The sequence below is a fragment of the Syngnathoides biaculeatus genome, chromosome 23 (genome assembly GCF_019802595.1).
Source record: "Syngnathoides biaculeatus isolate LvHL_M chromosome 23, ASM1980259v1, whole genome shotgun sequence".
NCBI classification, from domain to species: Eukaryota; Metazoa; Chordata; class Actinopteri; order Syngnathiformes; family Syngnathidae; genus Syngnathoides; species Syngnathoides biaculeatus.
The window spans coordinates 7,085,133-7,106,610 of NC_084662.1; the positions used below are offsets into that span (position 1 = coordinate 7,085,133).

The 21,478-nt window shown below is 45.3% G+C and overlaps 2 protein-coding genes across 6 annotated transcripts; one reads left to right on the plus strand and one right to left on the minus strand.

Annotated features, from left to right (window-relative positions):
* Positions 1 to 575: 575 nt before the first annotated feature.
* On the plus strand, positions 576 to 6,321 carry slc30a2 (solute carrier family 30 member 2). Its single transcript, XM_061811700.1, has 8 exons — positions 576 to 1,227; positions 3,689 to 3,936; positions 4,024 to 4,170; positions 4,339 to 4,492; positions 5,065 to 5,284; positions 5,424 to 5,529; positions 5,661 to 5,795; positions 6,124 to 6,321. The coding sequence occupies exons 1-8, from the start codon at positions 848 to 850 to the stop codon at positions 6,267 to 6,269; spliced, it is 1,536 nt and encodes a 511-aa protein (XP_061667684.1). The 5' UTR covers positions 576 to 847; the 3' UTR covers positions 6,270 to 6,321.
* Positions 6,322 to 8,814: 2,493 nt separating this feature from the next.
* Positions 8,815 to 21,394, minus strand: gtf3c2 (general transcription factor IIIC, polypeptide 2, beta). 5 transcript variants are annotated; one of them, XR_009793868.1, is made up of 21 exons: positions 21,109 to 21,394; positions 20,015 to 20,115; positions 19,161 to 19,803; positions 18,836 to 18,969; positions 18,582 to 18,763; positions 18,097 to 18,161; positions 17,942 to 18,019; positions 17,766 to 17,864; positions 17,380 to 17,607; positions 16,684 to 16,795; positions 16,445 to 16,562; positions 13,932 to 13,963; positions 13,723 to 13,852; positions 12,713 to 12,857; positions 12,472 to 12,633; positions 12,088 to 12,166; positions 11,846 to 11,974; positions 10,934 to 11,146; positions 10,241 to 10,342; positions 10,024 to 10,141; positions 9,618 to 9,744 (listed from the first exon to the last, which is right to left on the minus strand). XR_009793868.1 is itself a non-coding variant. In XM_061812874.1 (20 exons), the coding sequence occupies exons 2-20, from the start codon at positions 20,058 to 20,060 to the stop codon at positions 9,526 to 9,528; spliced, it is 2,916 nt and encodes a 971-aa protein (XP_061668858.1). In that variant the 5' UTR covers positions 20,061 to 20,110; positions 21,109 to 21,394; the 3' UTR covers positions 8,815 to 9,525. The 5 variants fall into 5 exon arrangements, 4 of the variants coding, with proteins under 4 accessions (XP_061668858.1, XP_061668856.1, XP_061668857.1 ...); XM_061812874.1 differs by lacking the exon at positions 10,024 to 10,141 and having other exon boundaries at positions 8,815 to 9,744; positions 20,015 to 20,110; XM_061812872.1 differs by lacking the exon at positions 10,024 to 10,141 and having other exon boundaries at positions 8,815 to 9,744.
* Positions 21,395 to 21,478: the final 84 nt, after the last annotated feature.

The window sequence follows — 21,478 nt, forward strand, 5'->3', positions numbered from 1 at the left end:
AGATTGCTACAATTTTATACTAGTGCACTGTTACTTCACATCCGGAAGATGTGTGTTCATTGCTAAAGTGGTTTATGTACACAATAAACATGTCGTTTACTTTTACTCGACAGCAGAATCCTAGTTTTAAAAGATAGATACGCATTAAAGTTCAAATATACAACTCCCTCTAGTAGCCATGAATGCCCCACTCAGTCAGCCTCGCCACGTAACTGTATGCCACGTTCAATTGCATCAATTTAGTGTTGAAAAAAAATGAATAAATTATCCATAAAACTCATTAAATTTGATTAACACAGTACTTTTCAGAGAGGACTCGAAAAATGCTTCACACAGCCATAGAATACAGTACAATGGTTTAAAATTTCCAGTTAATACAAGAATAAAACTCAAATACATCAAAACAAAATAAACGCAAAAGTAAAAATACTCACGATTTGCATTAATAGTTTAAACCCAAAATTATGATCTCAAAATACTTATTATTCCAGTCATGTACCCTCAAAGGATAACGTTTGAAATATTCAATATATAACATACATTCTAATGTAAAATATATACAAATATTGTACTATTTAAAATATCGTGGAAGCCAAATCCTCTATTGCCAAAAGGTGTACTTTGACTAATAAAATGCACCAAGTTATTTTTCAACTGTAATTGCCAGAGAAAGATTTATTACTGGAGTATTTCAATTACATTGTTTGATATTTACGTGTGGCCAACAACAACAACAAAAGAATCAATCATGAGACAGATTCGAATGACAGAAACATAAATTAAGATTAATCAAGGTGGATAATCCGGGTCAAAATGTTCATGGGAATATTTCTGTCACTCAATAATCATGAGAATCTTTTGGGGACAAATAAAGAGTTGCTTTCTTCCCAACGTGGCCCCTTTTTCCAAAATGTGCACGTGCACACGTGACTCCTTTCATATACCGTACTACAGCATACGTATATCTAAAAATCCCTCACTCTCCTCGCTCGCCCCCTCCCCCCTGCCCAAACTCAGCGATGAAGCCTTCCCCACTTGCACGCGTCCACTTGCACCTGCCTGCGCTGAGAGGTACCGAAACCGAATCCGGCCGACTGCATTGACTGACGGGACCCTGCAGCAGCACGAGCGGACCACCTCCTCCATGGATGTAAAGGTGTCAAGTTCGGAAAAGTCTCAGCTGATCCACGACAAGAACCAGAAGACCTACTGCGAGCGCGTGCGCAGGTGGGAGAGAACCTGCGTGCGCGTGCACGCCAGTGCACGTGTACATTCGTTTGCACGCGTGGCTCGCTCGTGGACGGGTTTGCGTGACGAATGGTAGCCGTGGTGCGCCTTTGACTAAGCTCGTCCGAAAAAAAAAATTTGCATGCAAAAATAGAACGAATAAAACATTAATAGAAACGTGATGTCCGGGAAAATATGAAGACTGCAGGACTGTAAAATGTTTGCCAAAAATCATATGAGCGTGGAGATTAAAAAATGTCTTTATGAAGATGATGCTCACTTTTAATTAAAACAGCTAAATAAAATGAAACCATTATTTATCATCGTGTACAAAGTGACTTAAAGTTAAATGTAAAATGTGGATTTTCTCTCCGTGTAGCCTGCGTAAACATATCTGTATAAATGAATATACGTAACGTCAGACAATGCAGCACACGAAAAAAATAAAATAAAATGGATTATTCCATGCATCGAAACATTCGCAAAACAGTTATCAAGCGAGAAAAAAAAAATCCTCAAGGCAAAAATTGGCCTTCAATAGCACACCATCGCTGTGGCATGCGCGGGGCCTTTTTATTCTGCACCCTTTGATTATTTTTACTACGCCCACACACCCCCCAAAAAAATCACGTTTATTAATCATAACGAACAGATTAAATGTATTTCAATGCGCCTTATCAATTAAATAAACGCGTAAAATATTCTACAGCGCTTTATTTTCAGTCTTTTTAAAATTTCGAATAAAGGAAAACGAAAGGAGGAGACGCGTAAGGGCGTGCACGCCGGCGAGGAGCTCGTGCCTCCACATTTCATGCACCATTTGCAACGTGCACGGCGCGTGCGCGTGCTGACTGCTGCACTTTTCGCTCACGCGCATTTTGTGTGCGCGCGCGTTTAGGAGGGGTGTGTTTAAATCGCGTCCGCAGATTTTACATGTGAATAATTATTATATGAGTCGTTTGTAGAAAGGAAATACAGACGGAAGTCTATTGATCTTGCAAATGTACATGCACTGCAGCAAAAAAAAAACAAACAAAAAGTTTGACCTTTTATGAAGTAGTCATATTAGTGTGTTAGCAGGTGATATTTTTTTTTATTGCGTGATATAAAAAAAAAAGGCAGACGGCAATGATGATAGAGCTTTTGTAGTATGATGATCGTCACAATGAATAATAGCAGAAAGACAGAGAGAGAAAAACAGAACCTGGCACCCAAAGTATTGAAGCCTCCCAGGCATATGTTTCACAATCGATAATATGCAGGGAAATATTGCACCCTGATCTGCATCTGATCACATCTTAAGCAAAAATGATGCCTTTAACAAAGATAATCATCATCATCATCATCGCTTCTTCAGATAAATTCATTTAACACTACCTGGGGTGCCTTGAGATACAAGTGCAATTTGTGCCATGGCCACGGTTGCAACTCAAAGCATTCAGTCATGATATGACCCTGCAAAAAAAACTAAAAAAAAAAAACAAAACACTTCCACGTCTTATGACAGGAATAGAATAAAAGAGAGACTAAAACACAAGGACTAAAGATTAACGTACGATTGCATTGTCTTTCTACATGTATTGCCCCACTGTTTGTGTTCAATCTGCTGCTGAAAGAGCGCAAGCGCCGAAACATGGATGCTCTTTAGCATTAGCATTAGGCTAGCAGTCTGAAATGCTCCGCGGCGGGCTGGTTTTAAATACATGAGCTGTAATTCTTATCTCCTATGTTTACTTCTACGGCAACATTTGGGACTTGTGCATCCTTTTTTTCCCAGCCCTGTAAGTAAAAATTGTTCCCACCCCCGCTAAGCTAGTTAAAAACAATTCGTGCACAGGAGTGATCCTGTTCACATCCCAAACGTGTCGTTGAAGAAAATCTCGTTTTCCTCACAGTGGACATCGAGCCCCGTGTGTGTGTGTGTGTGTGTGTGTGCACGTGGTTATCTCAAGTGAGGCTAAATGAGGTTTCTTCCACCTCATCACTTATCATCACCCCCTTGTCCCAAGCGCCCCCTCCCCCTTCCCGTCCCCACAACACATGGCATCATCTGTGTGCGTGCGTGTAGTATCCGCACATGCAATAATTTGTGGATGCGGCGGCCTGGCAAACACAAGGAAAAACGAGAATGCAGCATTAAACACTTTGTTAGCACGACTGGTAATAGGTTAGCATGTTAGCATCAGCGGCGTGCGAACAGTTCAAACACACATCTCAAATTTTGGGAAATTGATTTCAATATTTAGTTGGGTTTTTTTTTTTTGAATTAGGGTTCCAGGTTAATACTAATGTATGCTGAATTCTATCAAGTGAAACAAAAAGCTAATTAAAAATACCTTCTTATTGATAGTTTTTTCAAGGAGTTTAATTGCAAAACCAGACAACTCCAAGAAATGTATTTACTTGCAATAATCATAACTAGTAAATAATAGTTATTTCTTATTTACTGGTGGCAATGCAGCCCGTCGATGAACCGACCGGTGAAGTCGGTCAATCAATCCTTCTGCACTTCCTTGCCGGACCCGAGCGAGCACTTCCCGTTCAAGACGGGCGGCGCGGACCTCAAGCGGCCCGCCGGTGCCCACTGCCACCGCCGTGCGGCGGCGGCGGGCGGCGAGGACCGCGGCGGCGAAGACGCCGTGCTAGCTAAGAAGAAACTCTACATCGCGTCCGCCATATGCTTGGTCTTCATGATTGGGGAAATCATTGGTAAATATTGTACAGTACCGACTAGTTTACTTGGTACTACTACTACTACTACTACGAGTACTCGGATGTGCGCGTGACTTCCCTCAGGAGGTTACCTGGCCCACAGCTTGGCCATCATGACGGATGCGGCCCACCTGCTGACCGACCTGGCTGGCATGCTGGTGAGCATCTTCTCCTTGTGGATCTCCTCCAGACCCCCCACCAAGAAGATGACCTTCGGCTGGCACCGCTCAGGTGAGACCGCCGCCGCCGCCGCCGTCCCTCGGGTCTTCTGGACACTTTCTTCGGTCCACCTGCGCCATCGCCTTTGCACAAAGAGCACAAAACGACAGAGTAACATTGGATGTTAGAGTCCGCTTGCACTGGGGTCAAAGGTCCGTTTGACGCCCGTCTGGCTCCCAGAGATCCTGGGGGCCTTTTTGTCCGTCGTGTCCATCTGGATGGTGACGGGCGTCCTGGTGTACCTGGCCATCGAGAGGATTGTCCGCGACGACTATGAGATCGAGGGTCACGTGATGCTGCTCACCTCCGCCTTCGCCGTGCTCGTCAACATCCTGTAAGTTAGCGAAGATTTGATTTTCACTTCCGGGACACCTGACGCTCGCTTCAGCCGCCAATATTTTTGTAGCTCACGTACGCTGCGCCAATATCCAAGAGCTTTTCTGTTGTAAAGCTACTTTCATGATTACATAGCTACATTTTCCCCGGGCACTTAAAGTTCCATATTCAGCGTTTTAGCCGGAAAAATACATCTGCTTAAAAGTTTCTGGTGGCTGAGATGCAGTGTATCCCACGGGGTTGTCATGGGGCATTGATCATCACTTTCTAAACCACAACAACGAGGCGCTCTAAAACGGACATGCCAGCCAACGCCCCTGCCCACACACTAGCTATCACATTAGACTTCACAATAAAATAAAAGAAATTACCATGACCTCTCCTCCATTTCTAACCATGACCTCCGCACGCTTGTGGTGGACAACGAGGCACTCTAAAGTAGCAGTGTTCCAGTTTTTCTTGGCCCTTTTGGAAAATGATCGATCTTAAATTGGACTACAAAATGCCAACTGTTGCTTTTCCACCCCCTCCCACTCTGGGTCCCCCCCTCCCTCGATAAACTCTTTCCAGCATGGCGTACATCCTTCACCACTCCACCACTTTCCACGCCCACGGTCGCGGCTACCAGCAAATCGAGGAGCACGCCCGGAGCCCGCAGGCCCCTCCCGGCCACGCCCTCCTGGGGGGCGCCCACGGCAGCACCAGCGTGCGGGCGGCGTTCATCCACGTGGTGGGAGACCTGCTGCAGAGCGTCGGCGTCATGGTGGCCGCCGTCGTCATCTACTTCCGGGTCAGACCGTGTTCAGCTGACATTTTAGCAAATTACAAATTTCCAATTTAAAGGACTTTTAATTAACATACCCACATTAACATATTACGTCACGTGACGTAACATGTGAATGTGGGTTTTTTCTTCCCATCACTGGCAGCCTGAGTACAAAGTGGCCGATCCGCTCTGCACTTTCCTGTTCTCCATCTTTGTCCTGTGCACCACCGTCACCATCCTCAGAGACGTCTTCACGATACTCATGGAAGGTGAACATTTTGCAACAAAAAAAAAAAAAAAAACACACTCCAAGTGCTAACGAAACATCATTGTTACAAAGTCATCATCGGCCTTTGTCGCCTTCGCTAGTATCCACCTGTGACGGAATCCCTCTTTGCAGGTTCCCCCAAAGGCATCGAGTTCAAGTCAGTGAAGGAGGTTCTGCTGTCGGTGAAGGCGGTCCGCTCGGCCCACTCGCTGCACCTGTGGGCGCTCACGCTGGGACGGACGCTGGCCTCCGTGCATCTGACCGTCGGTAAAGAGCACCAATTCTTGCTTGTTCTTACGCTGAACGCCATAGATGGGCTAATGATTAGCATCACAAACGCTATAACCTTTTAAGCGACGGATATTTGAACAACAAAAGGAGACAGAAAAAATACGTAAACAATACTACAACTACTAGAACCGATTAGTGGTATCCCCATTAGATTGAATAGGGAAAAATGATTTGAGACAAGAACGTTTTGCATTACAAGTATGGACATGGGACAAAGTCAGATCTCAAGACACCGGTGTCCTGTAGTTTGTCGTTTTAAACGTCGGGACCTACTGATTGTGTCTGTTGTGCCGTGACGGTCCAGACGAGGGCGCTGACACGCAGTCGGTCCTGCAGGAGGCCACCGAGCTTCTTCGCGCCAAGTTTGGCTTCCACAGCGTCACCATCCAGGTGGAACGCTACCACGACGACATGCTCAACTGCGGACTTTGCCAGGATCCCTGGGACTGAGTGACGCCCACCCCCAAAAATTCTCCACAACTTGCAAGACGATAAGCGTTTGGACCCTGGATGGTCCATCAACATCTCCACTGAAACCAAAATCACCTATTTTTGCAAAAAAAAAAAAAAAAAAAAACATGAAACGTGAGTTTCCTTCATTTCTAACGGAATAATATATCATTACGTTGCATCACTGCTGTCGGGCAGGGAGTTTATCCGAATATGCCCAATTTCACATTTGATCACAAATCGATACTGTTCCGATCTATCCCCATGTCATCTGTTATTTTGACCCGTTATGAACCAATTCAGTGTTGTTCGTGTACACGCAACTGTCTGAGAAGCGTTGCGACCTGTTCGCTCACTTTGCGGGAGCCGTGCGGGTGACGTCGCCTCAAGATTGAAAAATCCGGATGGCTTTTGGACAACGACAAGTGAAAAATAATTTAAGGCTGCTCCAGAGTGTCTGCAAAATTGGCCAATCAAATGGAGATGGGTGGGCCTTTAAACATTCCCGACGGCGTTTGTGGTGCATGATGAATAACGTGGGTCCAATTATCTACATCTTCTAATACAAAAAACAAATTCAAATACTGTCAACATCTTGTAATACAACGAGACACCTGGATAGTACCGCGTCAGTATTTACTGCTCGTCACTGCTTGAACTCACTGCCGATGGCGTCTGAAGGAAAGACGCCTAACTGCCATTTATCGAACAATTGTCGACTTAAAATGATTTTCAAATAACGGTTGACGTGCATTTTTAGTTTTTTTTTTTTTTTTAAAGGGCTGCTTCATGATAATAAGAAAACCGCCAATGCAAGTAACACTTCATTCTGAGATCAAGTGAGCGGAAGTAAATATGTGCCACCAGGATTTGAATTTGAAATGTAAAGTGATCACATTTTCAATAAATGTACTTCAGTGTAACTTTTACATGTTAACAATTCAACCGGCTACAATTCGCCGTCTGAAATTCAACGTCTGCGCCACCAGGCAGGGTTACTTCAGGTCAGAAGCGAACAGCCAGCCAATCGCAGTTAGGCTTTCTTGGTCACGTGACGTCACATACGAAAAAAAGCATAACTGCGATTGGCCGGCTGTTTGGTGAATCTGAGACGGCGAATTGCAGCCAGTTGAAAAGTTACACTTAAATACAATGATTGAAAATGTGATCACTTTACATTTCAAATTCAAATCCTGTTTTCTGTGGCACATATTTACTTTTATATGCATCCACCGGCGAAATGACAAAACATTAGGAACGGCTCCACATGTGAGACAGTACACGATTGATAACGATCAAAATGGGTTCATTATTCATGTTAGATGGCATCAGCTGGTGTACCTCATCAAATGTCCGTTTTTTTGTCTTTGGAAAATACATATTTGTCCGCAAGTGCAATTGAGTCGCCCGGTTTGTGTCGCTGGTTGTTGTGTTGTGTGCAACGCATGTTGTATGTTTTCTGTGATCGATGGCGCAAAAAGACAACTAAAAATCGTTATTTCATTAAAAAAAAAAAAAAAAAAAAGCAATCAAATCGATAAAGCTCGCTCATTTCCCCTTTTTAACGAAGCCAACGGCACAATTCGTGATTCCAAGAAGTCTGACAGCCGGTAAATATGAAATATTTTTGTGTTTGGAACAGGAAGCGAAGCCACAGCCGAGAGGGAACTTTAATTTTGTAATATCATTTCCCGTAAAGCCACTGAGCTTTTGTTTTTGTTGAAATTGATCAATTGTATGCTTGCATGCTTGTCAGCTGTGAGTGTTTATCGTGCTCAAGTGCCAATCACACACGGGAAACTCCTGAAACGTGACAAACACACACAATGAATGTAACGATGACCATGAAGTGGTTCCGATTTTTGTGGATGCTCTTGTGTTGTGTCGTCTGTGTAAATATGTCGTGTACATGTGTAAATACAAGCACTTTTGTGTGTGTGATGTTTACGTGATGTCAATTTTTTGTAACCGCACAAAATAAAAACTGCACATGATGGACTGATGGAGTTTTCTTTAAATATAGTGACAGGTTAAGAGGTTTGACTTTTCAACACCATGCGGGATGGACTTTAAATAATAATAATTAATGAGGCCCTCAACACCCTTTTTGAATAAAAAAAATTTTTTTGATGAAAACGAAGGCCGACTACTTTACTGTATTTTCATGTTGGTCATTTTGATTACGCCGGTACTTCGAGGGCAAAGTACTTTTGGAGGCGGTACTCGGTGTAAAAAGTTTGAGAATCACTTGCGTGGAACACCTGCGAGCTGGAGTAATATTTAAAAGTATTATATTGTTTTACTGTGTATGATCCTGCACAGAACGACTCGCTTCGAATCAAATTGGTGAGAATAGACCTTTGCATAAATGTCTATAACGGTTGATCATTGGCATATTTTGATAAACGCTTGGCAGAGACATGTTAGTAAGACACCTGAGAACTAAAAAAAAAAATCCATAACTCCTTCAAGGTCGAACCTCAATCAAAGCTAATTTAGCATTTGAGTTAAAAAAAAAAAAATGGAAGAGCACAAAGCTTTGAAAATGACACCAAACTACATAAGCCACAATGTTGTGTTTTATTATCAAAACATTCAATTACAAAAAAAAAAAAAACAATATTTACAATACGTTCTCTGTAAGAAGAAAAAGCATTTGACTATATACATTCTGTACATCCCAGGTGTCAAACTCAAGGCCTGGGGGCCAGACCCGGCCCACCACGTGATTTTATGTGGCCCGCGAAAGCAAAGCATGTGTGTCGACTTCTGTGAGTTTTGTTAAAATCTACCAAAATTTCAAACGTCATCGTAAATGATAACGTTGAGATAACGCAAGCGTTTTTGCGTTACTTCAAAAACCCATGACCCTTGATTTGGGATTCCCAAAGTAGTTCAGAAATTTCATGTGCCGATTAAAGATTTTTCGGGTTCCTCTGAGGGAAACCGTGACTGCGATGTGGCCCGTGACAAAAATGAGTTTGACAGCCCTGCTGTACATGGTCTAAGAACCTGATACTTACTCTTTGATTTCAATGCTTACGGTCACGTACAACTTGTACTGTAAAGACTCGCTCCTGACTGTAAACAAGATTTTAAAAGTGTGAGCGTGACGCTCGTCAGGATGAAGTTAAAAAATATGCAACAACGGCGGCAAAGTAAAGCCGCGCTCGAGTCATCTTCTGGCTGCAGACGTCAACCAAAAAAATTTAAAATGTTCAACTTGCGGTTTTCGGATGAAAACTCCTCGAAGCGGTCAGAGAGGAGCGTCGCAGGGGGTTTCCTGGGGAGCGTCCTGGGGGGGAACCTGGACAGCGGGGTTCGCGGGGACCTCGGTGGCGGCGACGCGGGCCCGGCTGACGACGTCCTGCACGTCTGTTTTGTTCAGGCCCTTGACGCAGTTGAGGCGCACCAGGCCGGCCTGACCCCCCGACGCCATCCACGTGTGAGAGCTCAGGTTCGGACTCAGGCGCACCTGAGGAGAGCGAAGCGGGACGAGGACGGAGGCAAAGGCGGAGGGGGAGGGGGGGGGGGGGGGGACATCACGGTGTGGGGCTTACCATAAAAACTTGCGACTTGTGCAAACGCTCGTTTCATGATCGTGCCCAGACACTGACGGCAACATGATTTGTTTATGCGTCTTGACAATGGCTGGCAGCTAAAGTGGATGACTAACAAAACAAAATCTTTGAGATGTTCGAAAGCCGCCCCGACTCGGCTCGTCTTCCCTGTTGAAAATAAATCCCGCTCTTGCCTTTTCTGTCTGAGGCCTCCAGCACTTTGTCCATCATCACCTCCCCCGGACTGCCATCTCTTTGTTCTCCTCATCTTTTGTTCCAACTAAACACATCAAAAGCCTCCACGGGCGCCGCCTTCCGCCCGGGGCGACGTTTTCCTTATTTTACACGTCATTACACACGGGCGCCCGCACACCCAAACGCTCTCTCGCTCTTTCTCATGTGTGCGTTTACCTTGTGCACTGAGGCCAAAGCCATCTCGTCCATGTTGAGCCGAGTGCGAAACTCCGTGTCTCTCATTTTCTTCCACATGCGCCCCCTTTTAATGAACAACTCCTGCAAGAAAACAAAGACGATGAATTTCAATTTTTTTCCAAACTTTTAACACCTAAATAAACAGCCCAACTGGTGGTACGGTGGATCAGCTGGCAGAGCGTTGGCCTCACGGTTCTGAGGACCCGAGTTCGGTCCCGGCCCCGCCTGTGTGGAGTTTGCATGTCCTCCCCATGCCTTTGTGCGTTTTCTCCGGGCACTACGGTTTCCTCCTCCAAAAACATGCATTCATTGGAGACTCTAAAATGCCCCAAGGTCTGATTTGGAGTGCAACTGTTGTCTGTCTTGACGTGCTCTCCCCGTGACCCTTGTCGGGATAAGCAACTAAGGAAATGGATAAACAGCCCAACTCTTCCCATTAGCTAAACTGTTGTTTTTGTTCTCTTTGCTAATTCGACATTCATTCCACATCAGACCTTTCTCCCAAAATGTCAGTGGATTTCCTGAACGTGCCTCTTAAAAATGTTCACCCCCAAATTTGGTGGAATTTGGAACTCTCAAATGAGACCTTCCCCAATTTTGGGAGGGTTACTCACATGTTTTACACAGGCGTGTAACGTGTGTAACATGGCGAAACGTCGGCCTCGTAGGTACCATGTTGTTGTCGCTGTGGTGAAGGTAGTACTTCCTCTCTGTCTCTTTGTACGTGTCAAAGGCTGGCGGGTGGACGTCAGCCTTCTCGCCGCTGCCGCCGCCTCCTCCGTCTTCTCCGTCATTCTTCTCCTTCAGCTCCTCCTGACACACTTCCTGTTCCTGCTCTTTGACCTCTGCGGCGGCGTGACGCTCCATAGACGTGAAGTAGACGGGCTGAGGAGACAAAAAGGCGTATCAACGGCACCTCCCGTTTATAGTGCATCTTAAAATATGGATTGCATAGATTTACGGTGATCCCCGCATTCATGGAGTTTCAAAGCGAGAAATGAGGGTGACAGGTTTGCGTTAAAATGAAAATGTTCACCTTATTTAGGAATAAATACTTCCCTCGCGGGGGATCGGGACCACCCCCGACTGTGATATATTGATGCCCCCAAAAAGCGATTCTAATTGCCTAGATCAATGGTTTCAAAAAATAAATACATCACAAACTATGACTCTCAAACATTTCAAAAGCCTTTTGCACGGTTGCATCTTCAAATATTGCATGTGCCTTAAAAAGCAAACATTTTAGAGCAAAAGTGTTCTCCTCAAGTCATGCGTTTGACGACAAACAGCAAAGATGCAGGCCTCCACAAGACAGTCTTTGACTTGATTTTGTTCTACGTGTCAGTTTTACAGTAAACTTCGGCAGGGAGTGCCAAATAAAGAAATTATTCCCTCTTATTTGCGAGTGACAATAAGTGATGTTTTCATTAATGTGTTTAAAGCACGTAGAAGCGGTAAAACCACACAAAAATAAAAATCAAGTTTGGTCTCTCTATAATTGTGCCTTTTCACCTGCTGGCCGTCTGGAACATATCACGTGCAATAATCGGGGGTTTGGCTGAAAACGCAACGGAGCAAACTTACAAATCTCTTCTTGATGGTCTTTTTGATGTGCTGAGTGTTAGCAGACAAGGAAGGCAGCGCGGAGAGGATGACCTCGCCGATCACGTCCGACGTCGCCAAAGCGTTCAGCCAGTCGGAGTAAGAGATGGACTGTGACGAGAGAGAAAAGAAAAAAAGTCGCGAGACTGAGCGATGACGCGCTGCGCGAGTCTAACGGGACATAAAAATAATTGTTATGAATACAGGGACACGGACGGACGGACCCATATGGTGGTCGTCCTGGGCACGGCAAAGTATGATTTCATTTGGTGGTCAAAGTAATGGACTCCATTTGTACCGCATCTGGAGGGAAAAAGGACAGGCAAACATGAATAAACATCGTCGCTCAGAAGTTGGCTCGATGAAAATGTTAACATAAATGCAGTCAAAAAACATTTGGAATGACTTTTTTTGGTCACTGGGACCTTAATTGTGTTTATTACTTGTGATATAAAAATGAGCCTAAAATGTCAAAGCTACACGAAATCAAACATTTATTACTAGCTACAAAATCTCACATTTTGGGGAATGTATATATTGAAAGGACCTCTTAAGGATTGAAAGATAGAGGGAAGGGAAGAGAAAAGAAAGAAAAAAATGTGTGTTACGCTGCAAAAGCGCTGTCCTGGGAAAAAAGGAGTCCTGGTGCATTGGTGGGCCAGCAGATCTCATTGATCAGGGAGCGTTTCTGCACTGTGATTGGCCCGTAGAGCCTGCGCAGATCCCACGTCTTCACGAAGCGGTCCTCCCCCGCCGTTGCCACAAGATGTCTGACCCAAGACAACACGGGTTCTGCGCACGATTTTCCCCAAACGGGTGACATCGCCAACGTTTTAGGCGTCGTCTTACCTGCTGCTGGCACAGAACGCGAGCGCTCGCACGCCCTGCCCGTGAGCAAGGAAGCATTTGTACGGCAGCAAGCTGGGATAGTCATGTGACTCTTGGAGGCGCAACAACGCCGATTTGGTGTTCAGGTCCCACAGACCGACCATCCCTTTTTTTATTTGATTGAGAAAGAGAGAGAGACAAAAGACCGATTTCAGACAAATGCTGCAGCAGTCTGGGGGGAAAATCCTGCTGTTCTTTGCCACAATCATTTTTACATTTGGTCCCACAAAATATGTGATAAAAAATAAAAAAAAAACAATTTACTTATTCACAAAAAGGGTCTGACGCATGGAAAAAAAAAAACATTACATTTTGCCTCAAAACATCCATGTGCTCAATAAAAAGATGTAGGCATGAAACTTTGGCTAAAAAAAAGTAAATATTGAGCCACAAAATAGCAACATTATCATTTGTTTGGAAAAACGCTGCCGTACTTGCTTTAAACAGCCCAAATTTTTTGCTTAAAAATGGTATTTCCCATATAAACGTAATAACGGAAAAGTGAAATTACGCTTTGAAAAAGCTTTTGTCACGAAAACATTCCACTGGTTTAGGAAGAGCGTGTATTAGGCCACAAAACATTCGACTTGCTCCTAATTGTTTCCTAAACCAGCTCATATATCACAGAGCAATGTAATAGTTTGTCATTAAAACACTATAATACAAAAGGTGGTTTATTAAAATGGGAAAAAATGTTTTACCACTGAAACACGAGCTTGTAAAATTTTATTTTGCTTGAAAGAGGCACGGTAGAGTTTGATTTAAATGTTGTACTCGTGTTTTGTACAACAATTTGTCATTAAAACACTGGATTTGCTGACAAAACATTTTTTTGTTTGTTTTAAAGGCAAAGTTTCTATGGGAATATTTTTTTTCTTCATTCATTTATGTCCCAACAACTATCAGTGTCAAACAGCAGATGTCGTTTCCACTCTTAAGATGATAAATCAAGAAGAAGATGGACACGCTACCGTCATAGAAGCCGACGGCGATGACGTCGTGTGGTTTGATGGGAAGCCAGTCCATGGACAGGACCTGACCGCTGCGCTCCAGGCGAAGAGCCTTTAAGGAGCCCGGCTTCAGGGTGACCACCGGATTGGGCTGCAGAGACCACACGGTTGGTAACTCCAAAGTTGGGGACGGGGGGGCCCCTCGTCAAAACAAGTGCGCACGCACTAACCTTGTAAATGACGGTTGGCTGGTCGGTACCAGCTAAAAAAAAAAATGTGAAAATCACATTTAGCCATTTACTCAAATGAAATGGCTGGGGACAAAAAGTTCAGCGTAAAAAGGCATACATCCACGCCCCCACCCCCTTGTGAAAAACCTACTTAGCGTGTAAACCCGTCAATGGCAGTGAATGCTCCGATTCCCGTCGACAAATTCAAAACATCCATAGCAGATTTTTGTATCATAGACTAGGCTAAAAAGAGAAATATACAATATACAAATATGCTACCTGAGGATATGGAAACGTATGCAAGCATTAATTGTTGAGCAAAATTTAATTACTAGGCCATACACACACAAAAAAATACAAATTTGCCTTTGACAAAGTAAACACATTTGCTTCAACAGTGCGTAGTATTTTCCCTATGTAAATGCAATATTTGGGCTGCACATGACTGTACACAGTTTTTACAGGTTCTGACTGGCATTGCAGAAAAATACAATACTGTAGTTTTTTTTTTGGGTTCAATTTCTTCTTCACAAATTGAAGCTGCGGGGTTGGTTCACAATGACTGACGGGATCGGAAGAGGAGCGGTGTGAATTTCAAAGCTTTGTGGCACTAACAATCATCCGTATAATGCATCTTTTTTGTCATTTCAATTACAGATCCCGGTCTGACAGTCAATCAATTACTCCGAAGCCGCCTTGCACCTTTTGTCTTCTACTTCCCCGCCCCCTTCCTCCTCCTCTTTTTTTACACCTCATTCATTCCTATGACTGGAGTATTTGTAATTATCGGGAAGTGTACAGTGCAGTGTCCCTCTAGTTCAGCCTCTCCCGCATCACCTCAGACTTCTTCCACTCATGCCAAAGCAACACACAGACATGCACGCTCGCACATTCATCTAGCAGCGTGTGATATTCCGCGCAGGTGTGTGTGCGTGCGTGTTTATGGAGTCTAGCAAATGCGCGTAATCTATGCTTGGATGCGGCGAGCTGATGAAGTCGCTCAATGACCCGCTTCTACGGAATAAAATGGAAACTAAAGGCCACGGCGCAGTGGGCGAGAAGGCAGGAAGGAGGTAGGGAGGGAAAGGAAACAAGTTGAGAAATGTCAGACTTTGATTTTACAGCAAAGTGGAGCAGTGCTTCTTTGCTTTCGATAACGTGAACAAGTCAAGCGTGCTGCTGGGAGACCTTGCGGCCGCTTTGTTTCGTTCCGAGGGGAACGCGCGACGACAAGCCTGACGTTGATGCAACGTCATTGTTGGTACCGGTAACAGCCGGAGGCAAAGAAAAGGTGCTTTTGTGAGAAATGTATGTAAGAAACGTGTACAAGCAGTGGATGTAAGAAACGTGTGAGTATTTGCGTTAGTTTGCGTATGTGATAAAAGTGTATCATGTGCATAAGCAGTTAGCAGCCAGCCGTTATCGTGAGCGCCCGACACCCAACTCTTCACTCTCATTTGCTGACTCCGACGTCAATCACCAAGCCAGGCCCCGCCTTTTACGGGCAAAAACATTCAAAATTACTGATACGCCCGTGTACAACGCAAATATGGCGACGCCACGTGAACAAAAATTACACCTTCACCTCAAATATACTGCATGTGCGCAGAAAAGAATGAAAGAAAGGAAAGAAAAGAACGTAAGAAAAGTGAATTGGAGGAGAGAATTGTGTGTCGCATAAAGCATGTAGATGACATGAGGTATTCCTAACACCTTGTGAGCGCTGGTCTTTCATCCGATTATCTAGGACACACAAAAACACGCACAGAATGTGTGCGTGTGTGTGTGTGATTCAAGAGGCGTGCAATCATTTATCTATTCCATACGCGCTCTGAGAGTCTATATGATAGAAAGTCAGGACGGTGATGAGATTGGATGCCACCAGGGGCACTATCATCCATATTGTCTTTACCACACACACACACACACACACACACACACACACACACACACACACACACACGCACGCACAAACGTGACACTGTAAGCGAGCGCGCCCACCGTTAAATACATAAGTTGTTAAAAAAGCATCAGCGTTCCGGCCTCCCTGAGCGAGTCAGCTAATTGAATATGTGCTGCGGTCCGTTCCAACCCGTCTGACTTGATGGCGATGCTTGTGTGTGATTGACCGTGTACTTTTACCTTTATCAGGAATATGAATATATATGATCTTCGTATAAGGAAGGGGTAAAAAAAAAAAAAAAAAAAAAAAAACACTTTGAGGGGCTGTTGGATCGCGTACAATTCAAGTGTAAGCAACACTGCCACTCGCAGGACAAGCGATGCACTGCAGTATTTTGACGAGTCATATAATCCATTCCAACAACGATTTACACAATCAAAAGCCCTGAAATGTTTCAGACATTAATTTAGAAGTTGTTTTTCCTAACGTGGTTAACAAAAATGTGTTATCTCATTCAATAACTGCTTAATTTATTTCTATTATTTTCTTTGGGGGGGGAATTACGTGTGTACGTGTGTTGCTAGTCAAACGTGACTCGTACTGGTCTTACCGGAGTCTTGGTGGTCTTGGCTGGCACGCAGGGCATCAGGATGGGGCAGACTGTAGATGGTGACCGCACCCGCGGAGGTGGCGACGGCCAGGAGGCCGAGTCTGGGCAGCAAAGGAGCCTTGACGACATAATGTGTAGCATTTTTATATGTGTGTATACTGGTCTACCATCAATTCATATTGCATTGCTGTATCTCATCCAATCATGCTGCCGTATATTCATATATTATGTGGTTGTACCTCTTTCTGGGTGGCGGGCGACTCCCATCCTCCCGACGGACACCACTTGAGGTGGCAGATGAAACCTCGGTCCAGGGCCAGGCCGTACGCCAGGGCAGGCTTCGAGCTCGGGCTGCACATGAACAGGAAATAATTTGTTTTTGCCCTACGAAAAATGGAAATGGCGACAATATACACGTAGCGTTTGCAAAAATGGGCAAATTATGATGACCGTGAGAGGAAAAATTGTGGCCACGAAGTACATATCGTGTGATTTCAAAATGGATTTTTTTTTTTTTTTTTTTTATGGGAATGACTATTTCACACAAATATTTACTGGACACATTATAAAACACATACTTTAAAACCCACAAATTAGTATTTGAAGTCACTGATGGTGTAGTGGTTCACACGCCTGCCTTTGGTGCGGGCAGCGTGGGATCGATTCCCGCTCAGTGATGGTGTCGACATCGGCCCTGCGACTGACTGGTGACCAGTTCAGGGTGTAATCCACCTTTGGCGCGAAGTTAGCGGAGATAGGCTTCAGAACTCTTGTGACCCTTGTGAGGATAAAGTGGGGTTGGCTAATGGATAGATAGAAATTAATATTTCGTGGCCACAATTTAATTTGTTCCCATATCAAGTTTGGGGCCTCATAAAAAAAAAAAAAAAAAAAAAGTCATGAGTAATTTTATGAAAATGTTTAAAAATGCAGACGTGGTGTCGTAGTCCAATGTGCCCACGTCCCAGAGTTGAACCAGTCCTGGTCCAGAGTAGGTTTTGTGGAAGTAGTGCTCCTCCTGCATGTCCCTTCGGCAGGCCAAGGCCAGGTACTGCGAGGCCACCGCGTTGTCAGGGGTCGGGCACCACTCCATCGCCCACACCGGCCCGCCGGTGTACAGCTGCATGTCCCAGCGCTCCGGATGGGCAGGTAGGGACTCGAACCTGCGCAAAACAGCCAGAAAACGTGTAGTAACGGTTATTTGGCGGTAGAGTTTTCTCGGCCTGATCATCTGATAAGAGTCACAGATGAGTTTGAGTCCATTCATGGAGTGGTCGCCAGTCAGTGTCAGTGTTGATTTAGACAAAAAGAAGAATCGGACCTGTTGAGTCTCTGGAGAGGCCGCTCCTCGCCACAACCGTCCCTGGACACTTTGAAAGCAGCCGAGAGACATTCCTGAGGTAGATAGGTCTCAAGCTCACTGCGTGGAACACACGACGCTTTCATGAACTCTGAGGGCAACAAGATGGCTGCCGTCGGACGGGAGAAGGGAAGCACCTCGGGGGCACTCGATGCCAGACGCCGGCGGAGGGCAGCCACTCCGGGAACACCCAGCCGCAGAGTTGCTCGTCACGGCTACCAAAAAAAAAAAAAAAAAACTTTATAGACGCACTTAAAGGTAAGAAAAATGTGGACATCTATGAGTTACTTACAATGTCTTGTGATTGTTGACGATCTCTACAAGTGGGAGGTTGGTGAGTCTGGCATTTCGAGGGACCTGGAAAACATAACTTTACTATTAACACAAATGAGGAAACTAATTCAATTATCAGCTACTCGAAACTTTCTGGCATCAAATCACAAAAAAAAAAAAAAAAAAAGATTCATGTCAGGATTCAACGTTGGGAAGAAGAATTGATTGAAAGACCACTAAAAAAAATCATAACAGCCAGTAAAGTCTATGGAAACTGAAAATTAAATGTGTATTTTAAATTTGACGCCTCCCGTCCATGCTGCAACAACGAGGCGCTCTAAAATGGCCACACAAGCCCGAAGCCCTGGTCCAAACGCCAGCTGTCTAATATGACTTCAAAAATAAAAGAAAAAAACTTGCACTTTCACCCTCGACCAATGTCACCGATTGTGGCATCGCATGCATTTTGTCAGTGACTTCAAAGGTAGACCAAAAGCTACTTACACTGCTTTCGTCGTGCGAATCTGAGTCGGCCACCTCCTGATCATCTTCCCCCTCCTCCTCCTCCTCCTCCTCTTCTTCCCCCTCCTCCTCCTCCTCCGTCTCGGATGTTCCCACATTGGGAACGAAGTCCTCGTCCTCTGCGGCGTCGCCATCGGAGCTTTTTCTCTTTCGGCCTCTGCGGCCTGGCGGGAATCTCGTTGAATTGACTTGTAAACGTGTAGACAAGATGACACAACGGTATTTTCTGACTGTACCTTTTTTCGCTTGGGAACTGCTTTCCGCCGTGGTTTCCGCCGCCGGTTTGGCGATGACGCCACCGGCGGCTTCCGGACCTTCAGAGGGACGGCTGACTTCCTCTTGCGCCATCGCGTGGAGGAACTTCATCGCCCTAAAACGCGAGGGGCACGGTTTTGGTCACAGGCTCGAGGGGGAGGGAATTAGTGACGTGAGGCTACTTGCAGACCTTGCGAGCAGTTTTAAAACTGTAAAAAAATAATCCCGGGTAAAAATTGATTTTAATCGATCAATAACCCAGTTTTATTGCAGCGTGAAAAAGGATAAAGAGAAGGCGTCACTGACATTTTAGCGGCGCTCCTCCTTGGGCGGCCTCCCTGTTGCAACTCCTGAGATTCTTCTGGACTTTTCTCACGCGGTGTGACAGGCTCCATATGAAAGAACTGTTTTTTCACGTACTTCCTCTTCGGCTTGGGGGTCCCGTTCTCCGTGCAGGGAGAGGGGGAAGCGTTCGTTTGGGGTGAGATGTCCCCGTTGAGGGCTTGAGGTGTTTTAAAGTCATCCCCGCTCGCCAGCGGGACCTTTCTCGGACGTCCTCGCTTGCCGGGAGTCTTCACGGGAGTGGCCGCAGCCGCCGCCTTTGTCGCGGGCTCCCTCGCCGCCGCGTCCTTCGGTTGCTCGTTTGCGTCGCTGGTGTCACAGTCCGTGACACCGGCGTTCGTTTGGGACGAGGTGTCCCCGTTAAGCGCGTCAGGTGTTTGGTGCGAGGTGTCCGTGCTGGCCAGCGGCACCTTTCTCGGACGTCCTCGCTTCCCAGTCGTCTTCCCGGAAGTCGGCGCCACGACTTTCCTCGCCGGCACGTCGTCATCCCCCGGGTCCTCGTTCGCGTCGCCGGTGTCATAGTCGAAATATCTTGAGTTTATTTTGCGTTGCCGACCTTTTGAGCTGGGCGTTAAATCGAAGGAGGGCTTGGGCGCCGCCTCTCGGCCTGCGGGGTGAGCAATGGCATCATTCTGACGCACTTTATGTGTATTACGTAAAATGTACTTTTTGATGCTTATAATGTAAATATTTGTGTCTCTGGAGTGGCTTCCCGCAAATCGAGTGTGAAACAAACCAGTCAATCTCAAGTTATCTAACTTTGTCTGAAAAGCCCCAGTCGAGAGCAAAAATGTCAAATTGTGGCTGAATGGTTAAACCTCGCTCAGGGTCATCGACGTCTTCCGCTGCCGTTTCCTTCACCATTATCTTCTCAGGCGTTCCCTCATGTGTGTCTTTTCACGTCGGCTGTGCGGCTGCACTGAAAGCAAAGCAGGATCACATAAAATCATTTATGATTTACTGATATGCTGAAACATTGCATCATTACAGTCACGAGCAGTCACTTTAGTTTTTTCATCCCTTCACAATCTCCAGCACTTTCCCTCCATTATATATTGTATTATATTAGATTATTTTATATACAGGATATCCCAGCTGGCTGGGTGCAGAAGCCGAGCACCCTGGACTGGTCGCCGGTGCAAATACAGTCAAACAGCTCACATTTTGGACAATTTGGAGCCTTCGTTGAATCAAAATTGGCTTGTTTTTGGAATCTGAAAGAAATTTGGATCATCTGCTTAAAACCCATCCCTGCACATGCATGATTGAAATGATACGTGCTAATCACAAGCACACTTTTGCTGAATGTCTGAGTGACTCCAATACAGTACAAGTCACAAATTTTATACCAATAGAATACAAGTGTCCTCTCCCTCATGTTGTGGCTGGTGAGAACTTCATATATTTCTGCACTACAGTTTCTAGCAAACTTTAATATAACTGAAACATATATCGTTTTTGCACTGTCATATAAAAGAGTTAGGTAAGAATGGAGTCAGTACGGTATAAAGTCCAACATATCACTAAGGTCAAAATCATATCGCTGTCATGCGTTAAGACCCGCACACCAACCACCATTGAGCTATTTGACAATTTGACGTTTTCCTCCCCTTTCCTACACGGTTTGAAAGTTTCAAAAAGTGAGCGTAGCTCGTGTGGTGCTCAGGTGGACCCGTTCCTTCATTCGGCACTGTTTTCTAAGCAGTGGGAACCGGTCTTCCTCTCAGCACGACATCCATCAGTCGCGCGAGCGCTGTTGGGTTAGCACGACACGGCTAATGCTAATTTGCAAACTAGGCGGTTGTGTCCTCCCGGGCCGCCGTCGAGCACCCTTTAAACTGCTGTTCTCAAAAAGAAAAGTAGTACCTGATCACAAATAGGACGGGTTCGTGGTAATACTTTAAAAACTCACCAGTCGTGGATCTCACGCGTCCCTTTTGGTGGCGAAAGCTGGTAGTCCGCGTACCGAGTCAACGACGCTCGGACCTGACCATGCGGGATCGAGTCCCCCACCCGGAAAGCTGAGCCGCGCTGATAAAACGTCAAATATATTTAACGAGCACCGCCCCTGGTGCCGCACAACAACGACGGTCTAAGCATCCATACAAAAGAACGATTGTCAACACTTGTTTTGACTAGAAAATCACGCTGCGCCTCCTTCCGCCCGCCATGTTGAGTGTACAGCGAGAGAGGGCTGCTTACAGCGACCCCTTACGGCTCACACTAGAACTGCATTCATTTATCGAGTGACGCTGCCACACGCATGCGCCAACCTGAAAGGC

Coding starts and splice junctions, on each gene's coding strand:
- slc30a2 (XM_061811700.1), top strand. CDS start 848: ATGAGAATCTTTTGGGGACAAATAAAGAGTTGCTTTCTTCCCAACGTG. Junction 1,228..3,688: donor TACTGCGAGCGCGTGCGCAG/GTGGGAGAGAAC, acceptor GTGGCAATGCAG/CCCGTCGATGAACCGACCGG. Junction 5,796..6,123: donor CTCCGTGCATCTGACCGTCG/GTAAAGAGCACC, acceptor GTGACGGTCCAG/ACGAGGGCGCTGACACGCAG.
- gtf3c2 (XM_061812874.1), bottom strand. CDS start 20,060: ATGGTGAAGGAAACGGCAGCGGAAGACGTCGATGACCCTGAGCGAG. Junction 18,970..19,160: donor AGGAGGAGCGCCGCTAAAAT/GTCAGTGACGCC, acceptor CTCGCGTTTTAG/GGCGATGAAGTTCCTCCACG. Junction 17,608..17,765: donor CCTCTCCAGAGACTCAACAG/GTCCGATTCTTC, acceptor TGTTTTGCGCAG/GTTCGAGTCCCTACCTGCCC.